This window comes from Oncorhynchus nerka, linkage group LG8 (genome assembly GCF_034236695.1).
Source record: "Oncorhynchus nerka isolate Pitt River linkage group LG8, Oner_Uvic_2.0, whole genome shotgun sequence".
Classification (NCBI taxonomy): Eukaryota; Metazoa; Chordata; class Actinopteri; order Salmoniformes; family Salmonidae; genus Oncorhynchus; species Oncorhynchus nerka.
This window is the reverse complement of record NC_088403.1, coordinates 16,882,507-16,909,182: the sequence shown is the minus strand read 5'-3', so window position 1 is coordinate 16,909,182 and position 26,676 is coordinate 16,882,507. Positions and strand designations below refer to the sequence as shown.

The window sequence follows — 26,676 nt, the reverse complement described above, 5'->3', positions numbered from 1 at the left end:
GATGGGGGTGTGACCAGGCACTAGGGATGGGGGTGTGACCAGGCACTAGGGATGGGGGTGTGACCAGGCACTAGGGATGGGGGTGTGGCCAGGCACTAGGGATGGGGGTGTGGCCAGGCACTAGGGATGGGGGTGTGGCCAGGCACTAGGGATGGGGGTGTGACCAGGCACTAGGGATGGGGGTGTGACCAGGCACTAGGGATGGGGTGTGACCAGGCACTAGGGATGGGGTGTGACCAGGCACTAGGGATGGGGGTGTGACCAGGCACTAGGGATGGGGTGTGACCAGGCACTAGGGATGGGGGTGTGGCCAGGCACTAGGGATGGGGGTGTGACCAGGCACTAGGGATGGGGGTGTGACCAGGCACTAGGGATGGGGTGTGACCAGGCACTAGGGATGGGGGTGTGACCAGGCACTAGGGATGGGGGTGTGACCAGGCACTAGGGATGGGGTTGTGACCAGGCACTAGGGATGGGGTTGTGACCAGGCACTAGGGATGGGGGTGTGGCCAGGCACTAGGGATGGGGGTGTGGCCAGGCACTAGGGATGGGGGTGTGACTAGGGATGGGGGTGTGACTAGGGATGGGGGTGTGACCAGGCACTAGGGATGGGGGTGTGGCCAGGCACTAGGGATGGGGGTGTGGCCAGGCACTAGGGATGGGGGTGTGGCCAGGCACTAGGGATGGGGGTGTGGCCAGGCACTAGGGATGGGGTGTGACCAGGCACTAGGGATGGGGGTGTGACCAGGCACTAGGGATGGGGGTGTGACCAGGCACTAGGGATGGGGGTGTGACCAGGCACTAGGGATGGGGGTGTGACCAGGCACTAGGGATGGGGGTGTGGCCAGGCACTAGGGATGGGGGTGTGGCCAGGCACTAGGGATGGGGGTGTGGCCAGGCACTAGGGATGGAGGTGTGAGCAGATGAGATGTAGTAGTTGTGTGTCTCTAAGTTGTTGTTCGTTTGTGTCTGCTGTACAAAAAAACAAAATGTAAAAAAAGATTGGCCTAGCGTCGTCCGGGTTGGGGAGGGTTTGGCCGGCAGGGATATCCTTGTCTCATCGTGCACTAGCAACTCCAGTGGCAGGCCGGGTGCAGTGCACACTAACCAGGTCGCCAGGTGCACGGTGTTTCCTCCAACACATTAGTGCGGCTGGTTTGATGCGCGCTGTGTTAAAGAAGCAGTGCGGCTTGGTTGGGTTGTGTTTCAGAGGACACGCGGCTTTTGACCTTCGTCTCTCCCGAGCCCGTACGAGACAAGATAGTAACTACTAACAATTGAATACCACGGAATTGGGGAGAAAAGGGTGTAATTTTCTTTTTTAAACAACAAAAAAACCATATTATTTAAAAAATGTATTATGCTAACTAGAAAAGGCAAGACTCACTGACATTCTGTCTGCTTTCACAGTCCTACATACAGCCCTGGGCAGCACATAAAGAAACCAGATTGATTTTTACAATGAACGTGTAGTCAATCCACATTAGTAAAGCTTGTGGTCACTAACGGTAAGGCTATATGGGTTTGTGTCATTGGAAGCCTAATCCATACAGACCAGGCTACATGACAGCAGACTGGTCTGGAGAGAACAGTCAGAGACCATATCTCGAAAACCAGTCCTAGAACCATGATGTGGATCCTCACTCCTCCATCTGTAGTTTGACTGTAGACTCTTTAATGCTCAGAGCTCAAGCTGGAGCCCAGCCATCACTCACATGTGTGACAGGATAATACCCTGGAGCTACACCTCACAATGACTCCCTCCACAGGGGATAGCTAGCTTCACGTTACTGGAACGCTTCCCCAGCGTAACTGGCTGTTCCCGAGCCAACGTCCCCTCTGGCTCCTCCGTTTCATCATCAGACCTGTGTTCCGTTCTCATCCTTCCCCTCGTTTCCACACTTCACTACACTCTGAAATGTGTCCACCTACACACAGGCTTACGTCTTAGAACGCGACGGAAGAAATCAAGCGCTATGGATTTCATCATCGTGTCAGATTAGGAATCGAAAAAAATACAAATTATACAGTGGGGTTGATGTTAGTTGTGACACACACAGGAACAGGCACTTCCCCTGATTGCCTGGTTTAATTGCAGTCCTTTAATTGGTGCGTGTCGGCTGCACTGTGTTTGCTCTCTGCTCCCGTCTGATTGGCTGAGATGATGAGCAGCTGTTTGGAAGTGACCTATGACAGATCCCTGAGGAACGCCCATGTAAGGCAGGCACCCCCAGCACTCACTGACTAGACTAGGGGAGAGAGTTTTTGTGTGTGTTTGTTTGAATATGTGTGTTTTTTTTATACACGTGTGTGTACTCTCAGCACTCGTTCCACAAGAATAATCTCTTCTTTGAAAAGAAAGACAACATTGACTGGCTGCACAAACGAGTGTTGGGTGAAACACTGCCAGGATTCCTAGCTGGATGCACAACACACACAGAGGTAACAGCATTCTCTCAAGGAATTAGCCTACATCCCTCCTGCAATGGATACGACATGCTTTCACATTCACACCCCCCCGGGCCACATATGAAGAACCAGATTGATTTCTACAATGAACGTGAACAGTAAATAGTCCATCTGCATTAGTAAAGATTTGTCACTAAAGGTAAAGCTATATCTGTTTTTGTCATTGTCGTTGATGTCAGAACAGTGAGTCTAGTCTCTCCTAGTTAACATCATGTGTGATCATTCCTGCTCATGGAAGCCTAATCTATGCTTTCACAGTCTAAAGGTTTAACCACATGTGTGCAAATCATCTGCTGCAATATCATCCGTGAATCTTTATGGATACACAGAACGGCAGATGGATCTTTGTAGATATTTTTTATTTGTGTGTGGTGCAGGGATTCGGGACTGTGATGGACTCAAAAGTTGACATTTTAATCTTGAAACTGACCTGGAGCACGGTCTGGATCTTAGCAGAGACGTCGGCTAGCTCATAGAGCTTGATGCCCTCCTGGGCTCCGTTGGGGGACACCACGATCTGCTGCAGGTGGGCCAGCACCACACTGTGGGCCGCAGCCACCGCGTTGAACTTGTCAAACAGCAGCTCCAGCAGTTCCAGCAGCAGCCTGCAGAGGGCAGCAGAGATAGAGGCTGTGGTGAGGACGGCTGGTGGGTGAAGAAGGTGCGATACACAGCCCAAACATTGGTCCTGCTAGAATACTCAAAATGCCTCCTATCTTCCTTCTGAAATTACTTCAAGGAAGAGAGGAAAGGAATCATACAGTTGAAGAGTATTGGAACAGGGCCCTAAGATGCAGCAGGTACTAAGGCCCAGTTTGAATTCCTTTCAAATGCATCCCTTCTTCCTTCCTAGGGTTTTACCTCAGTGTTAGAGTGATTACATTAAGGAAGGGAGAACGGATGATATTCGAACAGCAATTCCAACTGTTCTTATCAATTCATCCCAGGTCAGTTGTATTGTGAGGCTCACACAGGTTTAGAGTTAGAACAGAGGCAAAGACAACTGATCCTGGACCACTGATGGTGGACCATCAGGTCTCTCCAAGGCAGCACCACTCCTGTCAGCCTCCAGGTCTAAAAGCTCCTCTCTAATCTCATTGACTCTCATTCAATAACTGACTACTAACAGACAAGCTAATGCACAGCAGTCAAAACCATTGTGACCTCAGCACAATGCTAAAGCTAAATAATGAATTGATATTTCTGATTCGAACCTGCTCGTTAGTAGAGTACTTCAGCTCTTCAGCCTCCACCAGTCCACACAGGGACCAATCTTTCAATGTAAAGAGGGAACATTCAATAAGTGTTCTTTTAATTAATTGTGGTTGATAAGTGCATATATCTGTTGGAACAGGAGTGGAGCACTTGGTTGTAGTAAGGTACTACATATCAGAGGAGAAGTATTTAACAATGTAAGCATTCTCTCTAAGCATACCGTATTCTGACCTGAAATATACAACACTAGAGCCTATAGAGGACAAGTGACCCAACAGGTACTGAAGTCCAGCCGTCAGCCCACCGAGCCAGGCGTTAGCTGTCAGTTTAGAGTCTCCTCAGGCCAGATGAGGCTTTGTACATGTGGCGTTAACCAACCTGCCTCAGCAACAATTAGAATTCATTAGCTTAATAAACATTCATAAATCTAGTTCAATCGGCAGGCAAAAGGAGTCTCATCCAGGTAGTTTGGGCTGAGCGGTTGAAAAGAACAGTCTAGGTACTGGCAGAGTGCTTCCCCAGTCACACAGAGGCAGCTGGCTCTGACTACAATTAGCAGCTTCTGTCAAAGTCTCTGGTTCCACTAGGACTCACACACATCTGGTGGTCTTTTGTTTTCAGGGATGTGGGGACACTTCTGACTTTATTTACTGAGGAAGGTTGGGCTGAACTCCGTGCCGGATCTGAACGGTACACATACACCAGAGGAGGTACTGTGTGGAATGAAGAGTGAGTGAATGACTGAGTGAGTTTGGGAGAGACACGGGGTCTTGCCTACCTTTTTAAACTTTAGACGATTGTTACATGAAAACATTTGGGTAAATGAAGGAGAGAGATGGATGGAGGGTGTTTGGTTGGTAGTCCATCACTAGACTGGTAGACAGAGAGGGTGTATGTTATGAATGGTTAAGGACATACAATGTTATGAATGGTTAGGGACAGGCAGGATGTATGTTATGAATGGTTAGGGACAGAGACAGGGAGGATGTATGTTATGAATGGTTAGGGACAGAGACAGGGAGGATGTATGTTATGAATGGTTAGGGACAGAGACAGGGAGGATGTATGTTATGAATGGTTAGGGACAGAGACAGGGAGGATGTATGTTATGAATGGTTAGGGACAGGCAGACAGGGAGGATATACAGTGACTTGCGAAAGTATTCGGCCCCCTTGAACTTTGCGACCTTTTGCCACATTTCAGGCTTCAAACATAAAGATATAAAACTGTATTTTTTTGTGAAGAATCAACAACAAGTGGGACACAATCATGAAGTGGAACGACATTTATTGGATATTTCAAACTTTTTTAACAAATCAAAAACTGAAAAATTGGGCGTGCAAAATTATTCAGCCCCCTTAAGTTAATACTTTGTAGCGCCACCTTTTGCTGCGATTACAGCTGTAAGTCGCTTGGGGTATGTCTCTATCAGTTTTGCACATCGAGAGACTGAATTTTTTTCCCATTCCTCCTTGCAAAACAGCTCGAGCTCAGTGAGGTTGGATGGAGAGCATTTGTGAACAGCAGTTTTCAGTTCTTTCCACAGATTCTTGATTGGATTCAGGTCTGGACTTTGACTTGGCCATTCTAACACCTGGATATGTTTATTTTTGAACCATTCCATTGTAGATTTTGCTTTATGTTTTGGATCATTGTCTTGTTGGAAGACAAATCTCCGTCCCAGTCTCAGGTCTTTTGCAGACTCCATCAGGTTTTCTTCCAGAATGGTCCTGTATTTGGCTCCATCCATCTTCCCATCAATTTTAACCATCTTCCCTGTCCCTGCTGAAGAAAAGCAGGCCCAAACCATGATGCTGCCACCACCATGTTTGACAGTGGGGATGGTGTGTTCAGGGTGATGAGCTGTGTTGCTTTTACGCCAAACATAACGTTTTGCATTGTTGCCAAAAAGTTCCATTTTGGTTTCATCTGACCAGAGCACCTTCTTCCACATGTTTGGTGTGTCTCCCAGGTGGCTTGTGGCAAACTTTAAACAACACTTTTTATGGATATCTTTAAGAAATGGCTTTTTTCTTGCCACTCTTCCATAAAGGCCAGATTTGTGCAATATACGACTGATTGTTGTCCTATGGACAGAGTCTCCCACCTCAGATGTAGATCTCTGCAGTTCATCCAGAGTGATCATGGGCCTCTTGGCTGCATCTCTGATCAGTATTCTCCTTGTATGAGCTGAAAGTTTAGAGGGACGGCCAGGTCTTGGTAGATTTGCAGTGGTCTGATACTCCTTCCATTTCAATATTATCGCTTGCACAGTGCTCCTTGGGATGTTTAAAGCTTGGGAAATCTTTTTGTATCCAAATCCGGCTTTAAACTTCTTCACAACAGTATCTCGGACCTGCCTGGTGTGTTCCTTGTTCTTCATGATGCTCTCTGCGCTTTTAACGGACCTCTGAGACTATCACAGTGCAGGTGCATTTATACGGAGACTTGATTACACACAGGTGGATTGTATTTATCATCATTAGTCATTTAGGTCAACATTGGATCATTCAGAGATCCTCACTGATCTTCTGGAGAGAGTTTGCTGCACTGAAAGTAAAGGGGCTGAATAATTTTGCACGCCCAATTTTTCAGTTTTTGATTTGTTAAAAAAGTTTGAAATATCCAATAAATGTCGTTCCACTTCATGATTGTGTCTCACTTGTTGTTGATTCTTCACAAAAAAAATACAGTTTTATATCTTTATGTTTGAAGCCTGAAATGTGGCAAAAGGTCGCAAAATTCAAGGGGGCTGAATACTTTCGCAAGGCACTGTATGTTATGAATGGTTAGGGACAGAGACAGAGAGGGTGTATGTTATGAATGGTTAGGGACAGAGACAGGGAGGATGTATGTTATGAATGGTTAGGGACAGAGACAGGGAGGATGTATGTTATGAATGGTTAGGGACAGAGACAGGGAGGATGTATGTTATGAATGGTTAGGGACAGGCAGACAGGGAGGATGTATGTTATGAATGGTTAGGGACAGAGACAGGGAGGATGTATGTTATGAATGGTTAGGGACAGGAACAAATCACAATGAGACATACCTCAGTGAGCATATGATGGGGTCCATCTTATGTGGTGAGGAGATACAATGGGATCTCTCTTCCACACACACACACACTTGCTCTCACACACACACACACACACACACACACACACACACACACACAGCCCCCCACCAGGTTCTGACCTTTCACCTGTTCTCTTCCCTCATCCCTCATTCGATGTGATGAATCTCTGGTTTTCCAGAGCAGAGAAGGAGAGAGAGAGCCCCATTCCCCTCGTTATCTCACACAGCAGGCCATTCTAATAGATCTCCTCATTTCCCAGAAGGATGGAAGACACGGACACCCAGGTGATGGACGACAGAAAGAGGGGCTCCGGAGCGAGGAGGGATCACGCACTGCGGTCAAGCGCTCATTCAGGGTGTGTGTGTGTATGTGTTTAAGTGTGAATTAGTCTGTGTGTTAATACATATGTGTGTGTTGAGTGAAAGAGAATGTGTGTGTGTGTGTGTGTGTGTGTGTGTGTGTGTGTGTGTGTGTGTGTGTGTGTGTGTGTGTGTGTGTTTAGCATGCAGTGTCACGTGGGCTAGCTGGGACCCTAACTCACCCAGGAGAATGTTATTTATTGTCGCCTGTAGTGTCTTCACAGGAACCATCAAGCTAAGTGACTGTGCCAGGTCATCACCCCGACACACACACACACAACACAACACTGGCCATATGAAATAAACTGGCTATATGATCAGCCATAGTCCATAACATGGCTAGTTGCAACATCAGACATACTGTATGTACCAGGGTAGCAACATTCCCAGGCTTCGAACCTGGATTTGTAGAAAACCTGGGAATTTGGGGAAAGTTGTCAGATCATTGCAAGTCTAACCAGAATATGACCCAGAATGTGACACCATCTGAGTAGCGATCACCATGTCAACCAAATTCCTCTATTAGATTAGAAGAGACAAAGCACAGGACATGTGTATTCTGTGTTTAAATCAAAGGACTGCACACTGAGGATGTTTTACAGGAACCCTTCAGAGATGCTGTGTAATACGCTGGGCCTTATCTACTGAACAGCACCGTCTAGGTGTTGCTCATTACGCAAGAAAGAACACCTTGCTACACTACTTATATAGAGGTTTCCATAGCAACGGGCCTTGGCTTGAACTTGCGTGTGTGCGTGCACAAACATACGTACATACACACAGTAAAGTAAAAAGGATATGGAGAAGGTGGGGTTGAAAACAAGCGGCACTGCATTGTCCTATACTGGAGTCAGATGAGATTCAGCACACATTTACATTTACATTTAAGTCATTTAGCAGACGCTCTTATCCAGAGCGACTTACAAATTGGTGCGTTCACCTTAAGACATCCAGTGGAACAGCCACTTTACAATAGTGCATCTAAATCTTTTAAGGGGGGTGACCATAGGGTACATGATTGGTACATGTTAGAAGGCTATTCGGGTGCATTTCCATACAGGATTTACCCCAGTGTTTTACCCAAAAGGCTCAGAATTTTGTTTCCATCTATGCGGGGCGACATGTGTCTCACTGGCCATGGCTCCGGTGGTCATGCTCTCACTTTGGGTCAAAGCCAAGCAACTGGTACTTTTCAGCCTGCATTTACATAACAAAGGCAAACTGTGAACTTTCTCATTCTCACAAAGCCACTGTTATTATTATGCAGAGGTTGTTGATTCTGCTTTACACAAACCCTTTCTGTCAGCCCTAGCTACGGAAACACAACTTCCCTAGTATAACATAAGGGCATATAGAGTAGTGTAGCAGGAAAAGCAACATAATTAGTGTAAGAGGTAGAGCCCGACCAATAGTATCCTTTTACTGATGTATTTGTATCGCCGTTTGATCCATTGGAAAGGACATATACAAGATGTGGAGAAAGTAGTAGTTCATAGAATTTGACTTTATTGTGCATGACATTATTTGTCTTGAGGTCGGCAACTGCTTGTCCATTTTGAAACACTGTAGCTAGTAAAAACTTTCTCAAAATAGTCAGAATTAATCTAAGATAAAAATTAATGTGAGATTTCTTGAGTTATGTTTTTGCAGAGATCTTAGTCGCACAATTTTACATTAACTAAGATGTTTGGTGCAGAAAAACTGGGCATGAAAATGAGTAATCTCTCATTGAATGACAAGACTTGAAGAATCCCTACTGTTGACCAATCACCGACAAAAGGGCATAGACTTCGGCTTGCCTCGAGAAAAGGTCGTGCCCGAAAAGCTGAAAAAACCCTTACCGAAGTACAAAAACGTCACAAAATGTCATCATAATATATGCACGGACACTTCCAAACTGTTTCGGCTGGGAAGCATGCAGATGCCTTAAGTCAGAGAGGAGAGTGAACAACTGTGAACTAACTCTTAGTCTTACTGCTACCACTTTATTGAGCTGGCCAGCTCAATAAAAGTGCCAAAAATGCACCCTGGGCATATACCATTACGTGAAGTGTCTTGGTAGGATGTCAGGTGTCTTGACAAACAATTGATGGGGCGTACCAAGTAAGTGCCGTGCTAAGAACATTCAACTCTGTGGTAACGTTAATGCCCTTTAGTGAAGCCAGCGAGATCTAGTGTTATATATGCTCTTTGCGAAGCTTATTCCTCAAGCTCTGTCATTCAAATGTTTTCCGAGACACACACAAAAATAAAACTTTGCAGTTTACAAAGTAGCACGTTGCAGCTACGTTTTGATGTATGGGTTCAGCGTCACTTGATAGGGACTGGTTCAAATTCACGTTTCGCCAATCGCTAATCCATTTCCTTGACAAGTGCTAGCTAGCCAGCATTCTAACTAGCTGTGTGACGCCATTCACTGAAGCTTAGTAGTATCAAGAATCCTTGGGACGTCCCTACGCTAAACCTGAACCATTACACTACACATTTGTTTGGAGGTCCCTAGGATCCCAGATAGCACAAAGACAACGCTTGTTTTTCCTTTCAAGTGATTACCAGAATTCAGTGGCTACAGCCTTACAATCGATGAAAACATAGCTAATTACTAATACACTGAAAATGTGTCCTGTCATTGTTTTCCAGCTGGCTAGCATGAGGCAGCTCATTCTTCAGAGCCTAGGCTTTTATTTGTTGATGATGGAATCAGTGCAGTTTATTCTCCTTTCACTAGATTAGAGTAACACCATTTTTACGTAAAAAATCTCTTTCTGGTGCTCCTAAATTATTACATTAATGTTCTTTCCTCAAATGTAAGAAATCAAAGTTGAGTATCTTTGTACGGAAGTTTTATAAAAATTTCAGCTAAAATAAAAATAAATCGGCACTTATCCGTTATTGATTAATATTTCCACTCTCTAAAATCGGAAAAACAAAAGATCCCATATCGTTCAGGCTCTAACAGGGTAGGTGTTAAAACCCTACCTAGTTTCCTCCATATTGACTAACTGGGTAGGTGTTAGTTAAAACTCTACCTAGTTTCCTCCATAATGACTAACAGGGTAGGTGTTAAAACTCTACCTAGTTTCCTCCATATTGACTAACTGGGTAGGTATTAAAACTACCTAGTTTCCTCCATATTGACTAACAGGGTAGGTGTTAGTTAAAACTCTACCTAGTTTCCTCCATAATGAATAACAGGGTAGGTGTTAAAACTCTACCTAGTTTCCTCCATATTGGGAGCCAAGGCCTGACCCAACATCTGACAGAATAACAACACTTAGTCTATCTTTTAAATGCTACAACATCAATGGACTGTGTGTGTGTGTGTGTGTGTGTGTGTGTGTGTGTGTGCGTGCATCTTGGCATGTTTATGTTTAAAGCAGCAGTGTGTCTGTTTCTTCATGGTCTGTGGCAGGTGTTGTCCCAAATGTCCTGCCACTACTGTGTTTAACACCTGATTGGCTGTCTGACTAGACGTCTGACTATCACTGGTATTGCATCGGAGACTAACAGGGTAGGTGTTAAAACTACCTAGTTTCCTCCATATTGACTAACTGGGTAGGTGTTAAAACTACCTAGTATCCTCCATAATGACTAACTGGGTAGGTATTAAAACTACCTAGCTTCCTCCATAATGACTAACAGGGTAGGTGTTAAAACTCTACCTAGTTTCCTCCATATTGCCTAACTGGGTAGGTGTTAAAACTCTACCTAGTTTCCTCCATATTGCCTAACTGGGTAGGTGTTAAAACTCTACCTAGTTTCCTCCATATTGCCTAACTGGGTAGGTGTTAAAACTCTACCTAGTTTCCTCCATAATGACTAACAGGGTAAGTGTTAAAACTCTACCTAGTTTCCTCCATATTGACTAACTGGGTAGGTGTTAAAACTACCTAGTTTCCTCCATATTGACTAACAGGGTAGGTGTTAAAACTACCTAGTTTCCTCCATATTGACAAACTGGGTAGGTATTAAAAACTACCTAGTTTCCTCCATAATGACTAACAGGGTAGGTGTTAAAACCCTACCTAGTTTCCTCCATATTGACTAACTGGGTAGGTGTTAGTTAAAACTCTACCTAGTTTCCTCCATAATGACTAACAGGGTAGGTGTTAAAACTCTACCTAGTTTCCTCCATATTGACTAACTGGGTAGGTATTAAAACTACCTAGTTTCCTCCATATTGACTAACTGGGTAGGTATTAAAACTACCTAGTTTCCTCCATATTGACTAACTGGGTAGGTATTAAAACTACCTAGTTTCCTCCATATTGACTAACTGGGTAGGTATTAAAACTACCTAGTTTCCTCCATAATGACTAACAGGGTAGGTGTTAAAACCCTACCTAGTTTCCTCCATATTGACTAACTGGGTAGGTGTTAGTTAAAACTCTACCTAGTTTCCTCCATAATGACTAACAGGGTAGGTGTTAAAACTCTACCTAGTTTCCTCCATATTGACTAACTGGGTAGGTATTAAAACTACCTAGTTTCCTCCATATTGACTAACAGGGTAGGTGTTAGTTAAAACTCTACCTAGTTTCCTCCATAATGAATAACAGGGTAGGTGTTAAAACTCTACCTAGTTTCCTCCATATTGACTAACTGGGTAGGTATTAAAACTACCTAGTTTCCTCCATATTGACTAACTGGGTAGGTATTAAAACTACCTCCTTTTCCTCCATATTGACTAACTGGGTAGGTATTAAAACTACCTAGTTTCCTCCATATTGACTAACTGGGTAGGTATTAAAACTACCTAGTTTCCTCCATAATGACTAACTGGGTAGGTATTAAAACTACCTAGCTTCCTCCATAATGACTAACAGGGTAGGTGTTAAAACTCTACCTAGTTTCCTCCATATTGCCTAACTGGGTAGGTGTTAAAACTCTACCTAGTTTCCTCCATATTGCCTAACTGGGTAGGTGTTAAAACTCTACCTAGTTTCCTCCATAATGACTAACAGGGTAGGTGTTAAAACTCTACCTAGTTTCCTCCATATTGACTAACTGGGTAGGTGTTAAAACTCTACCTAGTTTCCTCCATATTGACTAACTGGGTAGGTGTTAAAACTACCTAGTTTCCTCCATATTGACTAACAGGGTAGGTGTTAAAACTACCTAGTTTCCTCCATATTGACTAACTGGGTAGGTATTAAAACTACCTAGTTTCCTCCATAATGACTAACAGGGTAGGTGTTAAAACCCTACCTAGTTTCCTCCATATTGACTAACTGGGTAGGTGTTAGTTAAAACTCTACCTAGTTTCCTCCATAATGACTAACAGGGTAGGTGTTAAAACTCTACCTAGTTTCCTCCATATTGACTAACTGGGTAGGTATTAAAACTACCTAGTTTCCTCCATATTGACTAACTGGGTAGGTGTTAGTTAAAACTCTACCTAGTTTCCTCCATAATGACTAACAGGGTAGGTGTTAAAACTCTACCTAGTTTCCTCCATATTGACTAACTGGGTAGGTATTAAAACTACCTAGTTTCCTCCATATTGACTAACTGGGTAGGTATTAAAACTACATAGTTTCCTCCATATTGACTAACTGGGTAGGTATTAAAACTACCTAGTTTCCTCCATAATGACTAACTGGGTAGGTATTAAAACTACCTAGCTTCCTCCATAATGACTAACAGGGTAGGTGTTAAAACTCTACCTAGTTTCCTCCATATTGCCTAACTGGGTAGGTGTTAAAACTCTACCTAGTTTCCTCCATATTGCCTAACTGGGTAGGTGTTAAAACTCTACCTAGTTTCCTCCATAATGACTAACAGGGTAGGTGTTAAAACTCTACCTAGTTTCCTCCATATTGACTAACTGGGTAGGTGTTAAAACTCTACCTAGTTTCCTCCATATTGACTAACTGGGTAGGTGTTAAAACTACCTAGTTTCCTCCATATTGACTAACAGGGTAGGTGTTAAAACTACCTAGTTTCCTCCATATTGACTAACTGGGTAGGTATTAAAAACTACCTAGTTTCCTCCATAATGACTAACAGGGTAGGTGTTAAAACTCCTGACCTAGTTTCCTCCATATTGACTAACTGGGTAGGTGTTAGTTAAAACTCTACCTAGTTTCCTCCATAATGACTAACAGGGTAGGTGTTAAAACTCTACCTAGTTTCCTCCATATTGACTAACTGGGTAGGTATTAAAACTACCTAGTTTCCTCCATATTGACTAACTGGGTAGGTATTAAAACTACCTAGTTTCCTCCATATTGACTAACTGGGTAGGTATTAAAACTACCTAGTTTCCTCCATATTGACTAACTGGGTAGGTATTAAAACTACCTAGTTTCCTCCATAATGACTAACTAAAACCCTACCTAGTTTCCTCCATATTGACTAACTGGGTAGGTGTTAGTTAAAACTCTACCTAGTTTCCTCCATAATGACTAACAGGGTAGGTGTTAAAACTCTACCTAGTTTCCTCCATATTGACTAACTGGGTAGGTATTAAAACTACCTAGTTTCCTCCATATTGACTAACTGGGTAGGTATTAAAACTACCTAGTTTCCTCCATATTGACTAACTGGGTAGGTATTAAAACTACCTAGTTTCCTCCATATTGACTAACTGCGTAGGTATTAAAACTACCTAGTTTCCTCCATATTGACTAACTGGGTAGGTGTTAGTTAAAAACCTACCTAGTTTCCTCCATAATGACTAACAGGGTAGGGTAGTTATTGAAACTGGGTAGGTGTTAAAACTACCTAGTTTCCTCCATATTGACTAACTGGGTAGGTATTAAAACTACCTAGTTTCCTCCATATTGACTAACTGGGTAGGTGTTAGTTAAAAATCTACCTAGTTTCCTCCATATTGACTAACTGCGTAGGTATTAAAACTACCTAGTTTCCTCCATAATGACTAACAGGGTAGGTGTTAAAACTCTACCTAGTTTCCTCCATATTGACTAACAGGGTAGGTGTTAAAACTCTACCTAGTTTCCTCCATAATGACTAACAGGGTAGGTGTTAAAACTCTACCTAGTTTCCTCCATATTGACTAACAGGGTAGGTGTTAAAATGACCTAGTTTCCTCCATATTGCATTCACTTTTCCATTCGTGTCAGATCCGTGAAGGGGAGTTTGAAACTAGGAAAGAGGAGAGGGAGATAACCTTTCTGGAATGAAATGTAGCCAAGGCCTCAGCACTAACCTAAACCCAGTAGCCACAATGCTTCAGGACAGGTGAACCATCGACCACCTCTTGAAACGTGGACAACGGCTCGGTTTAGAGGGCACAAGATACACACACACCGTGAAAACAGACGGAGAGACAACGAGAGAAACGGAGGCCAAGAAAAACAAGTGTTCATCTCAGCTGAAGGTAAGTGCTTTCTTAAGTGCCGTCATTATATCTCTTCTCTTCCAGTAGCTTTTGCTTTCCTGGTTTTTTCTCTGCGGAGTGAATGAATGCTGAGGGAAAAAGCAGAGGCTGGGTCTTGTCTTTCTGGATTACTCCATTTCCTTAAATGAGGGAGTTATGAATACCGTGCGGGGAAACAGATGGAATTGATCCAATAGGGTACAATAGAGGTGGAGGAGATGGAGAACAGAGGAGGCTGAGGAGATGGAGAACAGAGGAGGCTGAGGAGAGGGAGAACAGAGGAGGCTAAGGAGAGGGAGAACAGAGGAGGCTGAGAAGAGGGAGAACAGAGGAGGCTGAGGAGATGGAGAACAGAGGAGGCTGAGGAGATGGAGAACAGAGGAGGCTGAGGAGATGGAGAACAGAGGAAACTGAGGAGAGGGAGAACAGAGGAGGCTGAGGAGATGGAGACCAGTAGGAGACTGAGGAGATGGAGACCAGAAGAGGCTAAGGAGATGGAGACCAGAAGAGGCTAAGGAGATGGAGAACAGAGGAGGCTGAGGAGATGGAGAACAGAGGAAACTGAGGAGAGGGAGAACAGAGGAAACTGAGGAGATGGAGAACAGAGGAAACTGAGGAGAGGGAGAACAGAGGAGGCTGAGGAGATGGAGAACAGAGGAGATGGAGAACAGAGGAGGCTGAGGAGATGGAGAACAGAGGAGGCTGAGGAGAGGGAGAACAGAGGAGACTGAGGAGATGGAGAACAGTAGGAGACTGAGGAGATGGAGACCAGAAGAGGCTGAGGAGATGGAGAACAGAGGAGGCTGAGGAGATGGAGAACAGAGGAGGCTGAGGAGATGGAGAACAGAGGAGGCTGAGGAGATGGAGAACAGAGGAGGCTGAGGAGATGGAGAACAGAGGAGGCTGAGGAGATGGAGAACAGAGGAGGCTGAGGAGATGGAGAACAGAGGAGGCTGAGGAGATGGAGAACAGAGGAGGCTGAGGAGATGGAGAACAGAGGAGGCTGAGGAGATGGAGAACAGAGGAGGCTGAGGAGATGGAGAACAGAGGAGGCTGAGGAGATGGAGAACAGAGGAGGCTGAGGAGATGGAGAACAGAAGGCTGAGGAGATGGAGAACAGAGGAGGCTGAGGAGATGGAGAACAGAGGAGGCTGAGGAGATGGAGAACAGAGGAGGCTGAGGAGATGGAGAACAGAGGAGGCTGAGGAGATGGAGAACAGAGGAGGCTGAGGAGATGGAGAACAGAGGAGGCTGAGGAGATGGAGAACAGAGGAGGCTGAGGAGAGGGTGTGCTTAACGGTTTGCTTTATTAGGGTTTCCACAATGAGATACGGAGAGAGAGGGAGGTGAGGATAGAGACTAATCAAAAATAATTGTCTAGCAGTTCACTCGCTCCCAAAACACCCTTGTCGTACTCACTCTGTCTAAAGCTAAAGAGCTTGGATAGAAAAGCCCGGGATTCAAGTGAAACTTGTCTCTTCTTGCTTGATGGTTTGTTTGCTTATTAGTGATGGAGACACAGACCCATACAGTACCTCTCCTCCACTGTTCCTACCTCTCCTCAGACACATACAGTACCTCTACTCCACTGTTCCTACCTCACCACAGACCCATACAGTACCTCACCACAGACCCATACAGTACCTCACCACAGACCCATACAGTACCTCACCTCAGACCCATACAGTACCTCTCCTCCACTGTTCCTACCTCACCTCAGACCCATACAGTACCTCACCTCCACTGTTCCTACCTCACCACAGACCCATACAGTACCTCACCACAGACCCATACAGTACCTCTACTCCACTGTTCCTACCTCACCTCAGACCCATACAGTACCTCACCTCCACTGTTCCTACCTCACCTCAGACCCATACAGTACCTCACCTCAGACCCATACAGTACCTCACCTCCACTGTTCCTACCTCACCTCAGACCCATACAGTACCTCACCTCAGACCCATACAGTACCTCACCTCCACTGTTCCTACCTCACCTCAGACCCATACAGTACCTCTCCTCCACTGTTCCTACCTCACCACAGACCCATACAGTACCTCACCACAGACCCATACAGTACCTCTCCTCCACTGTTCCTACCTCTCCTCAGACCCATACAGTACCTCTCCTCAGACACATACAGTACCTCTCCCCAGACCCATACAGTACCTCTCCTCCACTGTTCCTACCTCACCTCAGACCCATACAGTACCTCTCCTCAGACACATACAGTACCTCTCCCCAGACCCATACAGTACCTCTCCTCCACTGTTCCTACCTCTCCTCAGACACATACAGTACCTCACCTCCACTGTTCCTACCTCACCTCAGACCCATACAGTACCTCTCCTCAGACACATACAGTACCTCTCCCCAGACCCATACAGTACCTCTCCTCCACTGTTCCTACCTCACCTCAGACCCATACAGTACCTCTCCTCAGACACATACAGTACCTCTCCCCAGACCCATACAGTACCTCTCCTCCACTGTTCCTACCTCTCCTCAGACCCATACAGTACCTCACCTCAGACGCATACAGTACCTCTCCTCCACTGTTCCTACCTCACCACAGACCCATACAGTACCTCTCCTCCACTGTTCCTACCTCACCCAGACCACCACAGACCCATACAGTACCTCTCCTCAGACCCACAGTACCTCTCCTCCACTGTTCCTACCTCACCTCCTCAGTACCCTCCTCAGACCCATACAGTACCTCTCCTCCACTGTTCCTACCTCACCTCAGACCCATACAGTACCTCACCTCCACTGTTCCTACCTCTCCTCCACTGTTCCTACCTCAACTCAGACCTATACAGTACCTCTCCTCAGACCCATACAGTACCTCTCCTCCACTGTTCCTACCTCACCTCAGACCCATACAGTACCTCACCTCCACTGTTCCTACCTCACCTCAGACCCATACAGTACCTCTCCTCAGACACATACAGTACCTCTCCCCAGACCCATACAGTACCTCTCCTCCACTGTTCCTACCTCTCCTCAGACCCATACAGTACCTCTCCTCCACTGTTCCTACCTCAACTCAGACCTATACAGTACCTCTCCTCAGACCCAGTACCTCTCCCCAGACCCTCAGTACCTCTCCTCCACTGTTCCTACATCACCTCAGACCCATACAGTACCTCTCCTCCACTGTTCCCCAGACCCTACCTCACCTCAGACCCATACAGTACCTCTCCTCCACTGTTCCTACCTCAACTCAGACCTCAGACCCATACAGTACCTCTCCTCCACTGTTCCTACCTCACCACCTCTCCTCCACTGTTCCTACCTCACCACAGACCCATACAGTACCTCTCCTCAGACACATACAGTACCTCTCCTCCACTGTTCCTACCTCACCTCAGACCCATACAGTACCTCACCTCAGACCCATACAGTACCTCTCCTCAGACACATACAGTACCTCTCCTCAGACCCAGATACAGTACCTCTCCTCAGACACATACAGTACCTCTCCTCAGACACATCACAGTACCTCTCCTCAGACACCAGTACCTCCTCAGACACATACAGTACCTCTCCTCAGACACATACAGTACCTCTCCTCAGACACATACCTCTCCTCAGTACAGTACCTCTCATCAGACCCATACAGTACCTCTCCTCCACTGTTCCTACCTCACCACAGACCCATACAGTACCTCACCACAGACCCATACAGTACCTCTCCTCCACTGTTCCTACCTCACCTCAGACCCATACAGTACCTCAACTCCACTGTTCCTACCTCACCTCAGACCCATACAGTACCTCTCCTCAGACCCATACAGTACCTCACCTCAGACGCATACAGTACCTCTCCTCCACTGTTCCTACCTCTCCTCAGACACATACAGTACCTCACCTCCACTGTTCCTACATCACCACAGACCCATACAGTACCTCTCCTCCACTGTTCCTACCTCACCTCAGACCCATACAGTACCTCTCCTCCACTGTTCCTACCTCACCTCAGACCCATACAGTACCTCTCCTCCACTGTTCCTAACTCACCTCAGACCCATACAGTACCTCTCCTCCACTGTTCCTACCTCACCACAGACCCATACAGTACCTCTCCTCAGACACATACAGTACCTCTCCTCCACTGTTCCTACCTCACCTCAGACCCATACAGTACCTCACCTCAGACCCATACAGTACCTCTCCTCAGACACATACAGTACCTCTCCTCAGACCCATACAGTACCTCTCCTCAGACACATACAGTACCTCTCCTCAGACACATACAGTACCTCTCCTCAGACACATACAGTACCTCTCCTCAGACACATACAGTACCTCTCCTCAGACATATACAGTACCTCTCCTCAGACCCATACAGTACCTCTCCTCCACTGTTCCTACCTCACCACAGACCCATACAGTACCTCACCACAGACCCATACAGTACCTCTCCTCCACTGTTCCTACCTCACCTCAGACCCATACAGTACCTCAACTCCACTGTTCCTACCTCACCTCAGACCCATACAGTACCTCACCTCCACTGTTCCTACCTCACCTCAGACCCATACAGTACCTCTCCTTAGACCCATACAGTACCTCACCTCAGACGCATACAGTACCTCTCCTCCACTGTTCCTACCTCTCCTCAGACACATACAGTACCTCACCTCCACTGTTCCTACATCACCACAGACCCATACAGTACCTCTCCTCCACTGTTCCTACCTCACCTCAGACCCATACAGTACCTCTCCTCCACTGTTCCTACCTCACCTCAGACCCATACAGTACCTCACCTCCACTGTTCCTACCTCACCACAGACCCATACAGTACTTCTCCTCCACTGTTCCTACCTCACCTCAGACCCATACAGTACCTCTCCTCCACTGTTCCTACCTCACCACAGACCCATACAGTACCTCTCCTCCACTGTTCCTACCTCACCACAGACCCATACAGTACCTCTCCTCAGACACATACAGTACCTCTCCTCCACTGTTCCTACCTCACCACCTGCATCTTTACCTGCATCCTGCCTTCCCTCCCCCCTACCTGCACCCCTCCCTCCCCCTCCATCCCACCTTCCCTCCACCCCTCCCTACCTGGGCTGGCTCTCTGTGGCTAGGTTCTCTCCTCTCTGGTAGGCGTGATCTGCTATCTGGGTAGTGGATCTCTTCAGTATCTGCTTCAGCTCAGGCTCCAGGCGCTCCATGATGGCCTTGACAGCCTCAGGGATCTTCTTGAGCTTGGCCAGGCCTTTGATGAGGACGCCCATGAACTCTTGGGTGTTCTCCTCCGGGTGCACGTCAGGGTCCTCGCGGGCCTCGTGGTGCGCCTGCAGCTCACGCACTGAAAGAGGGAGTGACGCAGAGTGAGAGAGAAGTGAGAGAGAAGTGATAGATAGATAGATAGATAGATAGATAGATAGATAGATAGATAGATAGATAGATAGATAGATAGATAGATAGATAGATAGAAAACATGGGAAGTGAGAGAGAGAGAGAGAGATACACAAACACACCGCACAGAGCCCCAGGACAGCAGCACAATTAGACCCAACAAAATCATGAGAAAACAAAAAGATAATTACTTGACACATTGGAAGGAATTAACAAAAAAACTGAGCAAACTAGAATGCTATTTGGCCCTAAACAGAGAGTACACAGTGGCAGAATACCTGACCACTGTGACTGACCCAAACTTAAGGAAAGCTTTGACTATGTACAGACTCATAGCCTTGTACAGAGCATAGCCTTGCTATTGAGAAAGGCCGCCGTAGGCAGACATGGCTCTCAAGAGAAGACAGGCTATGTGCCCACTGCGCACAAAATGAGGTGGAAACTGAGCTGCACTTCCTAACCTCCTGCCCAATGTATGACCATATTAGAGAGACATATTTCCCTCAGATTACACAGATCTACAAAGAATTCGAATACAAATCTAATTTTGATAAACTCCCATATCTACTGGGTGAAATGCCACAGTGAGTCATCACAGCAGCAAGATTTGTGACCTGTTGCCACAAGAAAAGGGCAACCAGTGAAGAACAAACACCATTGTAAATACAACCCATATTTATGCTTATTTATTTTCCCTTGTGTACTTTAACCATTTGTACATTGTTACAACACTGTATATATACATTATATGACATTTTTTATGTCTTCATTGTTTCTCTGTATGTGTAATGTTTACTGTTCATTTTTATTGTTTATTTCACTTTATATATTATCTACCTCACTTGCTTTGGCAATGTTAACACGTTTCCCATGCCAATAAAGCCCTTGAATTGAATTGATACTAGAGCTACAGGATGTGGTACTATTTGAAAGCCAACATACTCATGAAACTTTCTAGAGACACATGAAAGAATGAGTTGTTATAGTTGTAACCATCCTCATCCATCTTCATAAACATCATCCTAGTCCTCCTGTCATCTCTTTCCTCTCAATGCTATACAGTATTATCATCACCATAACAACCCCATACATCTCACCACTCACCACTAGGTGAGCACCTCTTCCTCGTCATCACAAACTTGTGAGTGTTTGGATCAAATGAAAACATCCCCACAACAGCTCTTCACCTTTACCTCCCTGATCAGCACCTCAACCACCCCCCCCCCCTCTCGCTAAATTGAGAGTAACAGCAGGGCTACGTTCTAATTCCAGTCTGATGATACAGCCTCCGTTTCCCCTTCAAAGCGTTGTAAGCGGGGTACGTTAAGAGGGTTCATGTTTATGTGACGTTAATAGACTTTATTTCTCCTGCCAGCGACTGTAGTTTTTTCACGTCATAATCACTACAATTACCAGCTACTAAATGATGTGCGCTGAGGCCATTAGACGAAGCAGCGTTGTCCACAAAAGCTGGAGAGTTATGCTGTCGTCATCGCGGCACATGGCACTTAGCACGCGGCGGCGGCTAATTGCTTGCGTTTTGCCGTAATAATGCGAGAGGGAAGTGCAGTTAGCGCAGGGAAATGACTTAGGCCCTGGGTGTGAATTAAGAGGCTTCTCTCTCCCTCTACCTGAGTTAGTCAACTGACTCCATCAACAAACAGCAGCAATTATAGGGGAGAGAGTCATCAGTGGAATGGTAGGCTCAGAGGAGGAGACAGGGGGTTGCTAGAGGGAAGATTGGCAGAAGGACAGGGGTATGGGGAGGGGTTAGGGGTTTCTAAGGCTGGCATTGCGACTGTATTGGGGGTGTGGCTGGCAAAAGGATAGAGGTTAGTGGGGCGAAGAAGAGTGGGGGTCTGGTAATGGCATAGGGACAGAGGTTAGTGGGGAGAGGAAGAGTGGGGGTCTGGTAATGGCATAGGGACAGAGGTTAGTGGGGAGAGGAAGAGTGGGGGTCTGGTAATGGCATAGGGACAGAGGTTAGTGGGGAGAGAAGAGTGGGGGTCTGGTAATGGCATAGGGACAGAGGTTAGTGGGGAGAGGAAGAGTGGGGGTCTGGTAATGGCATAGGGACAGAGGTTAGTGGGGAGAGGAAGAGTGGGGTCTGGTAATGGCATAGGGACAGAGGTTAGTGGGGAGAGGAAGAGTGGGGGTCTGGTAATGGCATAGGGACAGAGGTTAGTGGGGAGAGGAAGAGTGGGGGTCTGGTAATGGCATAGGGACAGAGGTTAGTGGGGGGAGAGGAAGAGTGGGGGTCTGGTAATGGCATAGGGACAGAGGTTAGTGGGGAGAGGAAGAGTGGGGGTCTGGTAATGGCATAGGGACAGAGGTTAGTGGGGAGAGGAAGAGTGGGGGTCTGGTAATGGCATAGGGACAGAGGTTAGTGGGGAGAGGAAGAGTGGGGGTCTGGTAATGGCATAGGGACAGAGGTTAGTGGGGAGAGGAAGAGTGGGGGTCTGGTAATGGCATAGGGACAGAGGTTAGTGGGGAGAAGAAGAGTGGGGGTCTGGTAATGGCATAGGGACAGAGGTTAGTGGGGAGAGGAAGAGTGGGGTCTGGTAATGGCATAGGGACAGAGGTTAGTGGGGAGAGGAAGAGTGGGGGTCTGGTAATGGCATAGGGACAGAGGTTAGTGGGGAGAGGAAGAGTGGGGGTCTGGTAATGGCATAGGGACAGAGGTTAGTGGGGAGAGGAAGAGTGGGGGTCTGGTAATGGCATAGGGACAGAGGTTAGTGGGGAGAGGAAGAGTGGGGGTCTGGTAATGGCATAGGGACAGAGGTTAGTGGGGAGAGGAAGAGTGGGGGTCTGGTAATGGCATAGGGACAGAGGTTAGTGGGGAGAGGAAGAGTGGGGGTCTGGTAATGGCATAGGGACAGAGGTTAGTGGGGAGAGGAAGAGTGGGGGTCTGGTAATGGCATAGGGACAGAGGTTAGTGGGGAGAGGAAGAGTGGGGGTCTGGTAATGGCATAGGGACAGAGGTTAGTGGGGAGAGGAAGAGTGGGGCTCTGGTAATGGCATAGGGACAGAGGTTAGTGGGGAGAGGAAGAGTGGGGGTCTGGTAATGGCATAGGGACAGAGGTTAGTGGGGAGAGGAAGAGTGGGGGTCTGGTAATGGCATAGGGACAGAGGTTAGTGGGGAGAGGAAGAGTGGGGTCTGGTAATGGCATAGGGACAGAGGTTAGTGGGGAGAGGAAGAGTGGGGTCTGGTAATGGCATAGGGACAGAGGTTAGTGGGGAGAGGAAGAGTGGGGGTCTGGTAATGGCATAGGGACAGAGGTACGGAGGAGGGGCTATGGAGCTGTAACAGTACACCTGCAGCTAGCAGTAGGGTGGCTAGCTGACCAGGTACCGGGGCACACCTAACCTGACAGAGAAGGAAGGTTTAGGCTTGCATTCAAACAAACGTGTTAGGATGGGTTGAGTGGATGGGTGGGTAGGGCCTGGGAGAAAGTTGCAGAGAGAGAGATTACCAAGATTAAGAAAAAATAACTAGACCAGAGAGAAGCTTTTCTTTTTATTTTACCTTTATTTAACTAGGCAAGTCAGTTAACAACAAATTCTTATTTACATTGACGGCCCAGGAACAGTGGGTTAACTGCCTTTTTCAGAGGAACAGTGGGTTAACTGCCTTGTTCAGAGGAACAGTGGGTTAACTGCCTTGTTCAGGGGAACAGTGGGTTAACTGCCTTGTTCAGGGGAACAGTGGGTTAACTGCCTTGTTCAGGGGAACAGTGGGTTAACTGCCTTGTTCAGGGGAACAGTGGGTTAACTGCCTTGTTCAGAGGAACAGTGGGTTAACTGCCTTGTTCAGAGGAACAGTGGGTTAACTGCCTTGTTCAGAGGAACAGTGGGTTAACTGCCTTGTTCAGGGGAACAGTGGGTTAACTGCCTTGTTCAGAGGAACAGTGGGTTAACTGCCTTGTTCAGAGGAACAGTGGGTTAACTGCCTTGTTCAGAGGAACAGTGGGTTAACTGCCTTGTTCAGAGGAACAGTGGGTTAACTGCCTTGTTCAGAGGAACAGTGGGTTAACTGCCTTGTTCAGAGGAACTTGTTTCTTGTTCAGAGGAACAGTGGGTTAACTGCCTTGTTCAGAGGAACAGTGGGTTAACTGCCTTTTTCAGGGGAACAGTGGGTTAACTGCCTTGTTCAGAGGAACAGTGGGTTAACTGCCTTGTTCAGAGGAACAGTGGGTTAACTGCCTTGTTCAGAGGAACAGTGGGTTAACTGCCTTGTTCAGAGGAACAGTGGGTTAACTGCCTTGTTCAGAGGAACAGTGGGTTAACTGCCTTGTTCAGAGGAACAGTGGGTTAACTGCCTTGTTCAGGGGCAGAACGACAGATTTTTACCTTGTCAGTCTGATCTTGCAACCTTTCAGTTACAAGTCCAACGCTCTAACCACTAGGCTACCTGCCGCCTTGGGCATCTTAATCATCTTCTTGGTGTTTTCGCAGCTCCACAACCAGGGAATGTCATCAACACACTATAACAAACTCCACAACCAGGGAATGTCATCAACACACTATAACAAACTCCACAACCAGGGAATGTCATCAACACACTATAACAAACTCCACAACCAGGGAATGTCATCAACACACTATAACAAACTCCACAACCAGGGAATGTCATCAACACACTATAACAAACTCCACAACCAGGGAATGTCATCAACACACTATAACAAACTCCACAACCAGGGAATGTCATCAACACACTATAACAAACTCCACAACCAGGGAATGTCATCAACACACTATAACAAACTCCACAACCAGGGAATGTCATCAACACACTATAACAAACTCCCCTGTAGACGCTGTAGGTAACTGTTCCACTGTGGCTTATGAGCATAATGAATGTTATCTACCCCACTGTGCTGACAGGAATACATGGTGACTAATGGGAGATAATGGAGGGGTGGCAGCTGATTATGATGTTATGAAAACGTATGTACTTGTATGATAATGCTCTAATAATGCTGTGATGTATGAACGAGTATGATAATGCCCTAATAATGCTGTGATGTATGAACGAGTATGATAATGCCATAATAATGCTGTGGTGTATGAACGAGCGTGATAATGCCCTAATAATGCTGTGATGTATGAACGAGCGTGATAATGCCCTAATAATGTGGTGATGTATGAACGAGTATGATAATGCCCTAATAATGATGTGATGTATGAACGAGCGTGATAATGCCCTAATAATGCTGTGATGTATGAACGAGCGTGATAATGCCCTAATAATGCTGTGATGTATGAACGAGTATGATAATGCCCTAATAATGCTGTGATGTATGAACGAGCGTGATAATGCCCTAATAATGCTGTGATGTATGGATGAGTATGATAATGCCCTAATAATGCTGTGATGTATGAACGAGTATGATAATGCCCTAATAATGCTGTGATGTATGAACGAGCATGATAATCCCCTAATAATGCCGTGGTGTATGAACGAGCGTGATAATGCCCTAATAATGTGGTGATGTATGAACGAGCGTGATAATGCCCTAATAATGTGGTGATGTATGAACGAGTATGGCAATGCCCTAATAATGCTGTGATGTATGAACGAGCGTGATAATGCCCTAATAATGTGGTGATGTATGTACTAGTACGATAATGTCCTAATAATGCTGTGATGTATGTACGAGCGTGATAATGCCCTAATAATGTGGTGATGTATGTACTAGTATGATAATGCCCGAATAATGCTGTGATGTATGAACGAGCATGTTAATGCCCTAATAATGCGGTGATGTATGAACGAGCATGATAATGCCCTAATAATGCGGTGATGTATGAACGGGTATGGCAATGCCCTAATAATGCTGTGATGTAATGTGTGTGATAATGCCCTAATAATGTACTGATGCTGGCGTGATAATGCCTAATAATGTGGTGATGTATGAGAGGCGTGATAATGCCCTAATAATGCGGTGATGTATGAACGAGCGTGATAATGCCCTAATAATGCTGTGATGTATGAACGAGCATGATAATCCCCTAATAATGCCGTGGTGTATGAACGAGCGTGATAATGCCCTAATAATGTGGTGATGTATGAACCAGCGTGATAATGCCCTAATAATGTGGTGATGTATGAACAGTATGGCAATGCCCTAATGACATGCTGTGATGTATAACTGCAGCGTGACAATGCCCTAATAATGCTGTGATGTATCACATAATGCCCTAATAATGCCGCAGTATGAACTCCATAAACACTAATAACAACTCTGATGTATGTACTATCCATAATGTCCAACTAATGCTGTGATTCCAGCGTGATAATGTTCTCATCAATGTATGTACAGTACGATAATGCCCATAATACATTGGTGTTACAGTATTAATGTCTAATAATGTCTCAACTAGTATGATAATGCCCTGATAATGCGGTGATGTATGCACGGGTATGATAATGCTATAATGCGATGTATGTACTATTATGATAATGGGCGGATAATGCTGTCGTGTATGTACTATTATGATAATGGTCTAGTAATACAGGGATGGACAGTATGTACTAGTATGATAATGCCCTGATAATGATGTGATGTATGTACTGTGCTGCAAGGGGGAGGAAATACGAGGCATAGATGGAAGAGATGGAAGCGGGGAGAAGGTGTGCGTGTCATCATGCGTTAGTACTTCTGTGTGTGTGTGCATGTGCTTGCTGGCGTGTGAATGCCATCAGTGGAGTGTGTGTGAGAGGCAGTGTTATGTACGAGGTGTGTTGAGCCTGCAGCGTTCTCTGGTACACACCCCTAATGACATGCTAATGGATGTAATAACTGCAGCAGTACAGATCCCTG

At 46.0% G+C, this 26,676-nt stretch overlaps 1 protein-coding gene across 2 annotated transcripts in view; it reads right to left on the bottom strand.

Moving 5' to 3' along the window:
- exoc4 (exocyst complex component 4) overlaps positions 1 to 26,676 on the bottom strand; it is a 323,186-nt gene that overhangs the window by 270,563 nt on the left and 25,947 nt on the right. For both annotated transcript variants that reach the window (XM_065021455.1, XM_065021456.1), the window contains exons 6-7: positions 19,553 to 19,799; positions 2,900 to 3,074 (exon numbers count right to left, since the gene is read on the bottom strand). In XM_065021455.1, coding sequence (XP_064877527.1) covers positions 2,900 to 3,074; positions 19,553 to 19,799 — 422 coding nt within the window. The remainder of the gene's footprint in view (positions 1 to 2,899; positions 3,075 to 19,552; positions 19,800 to 26,676) is intronic.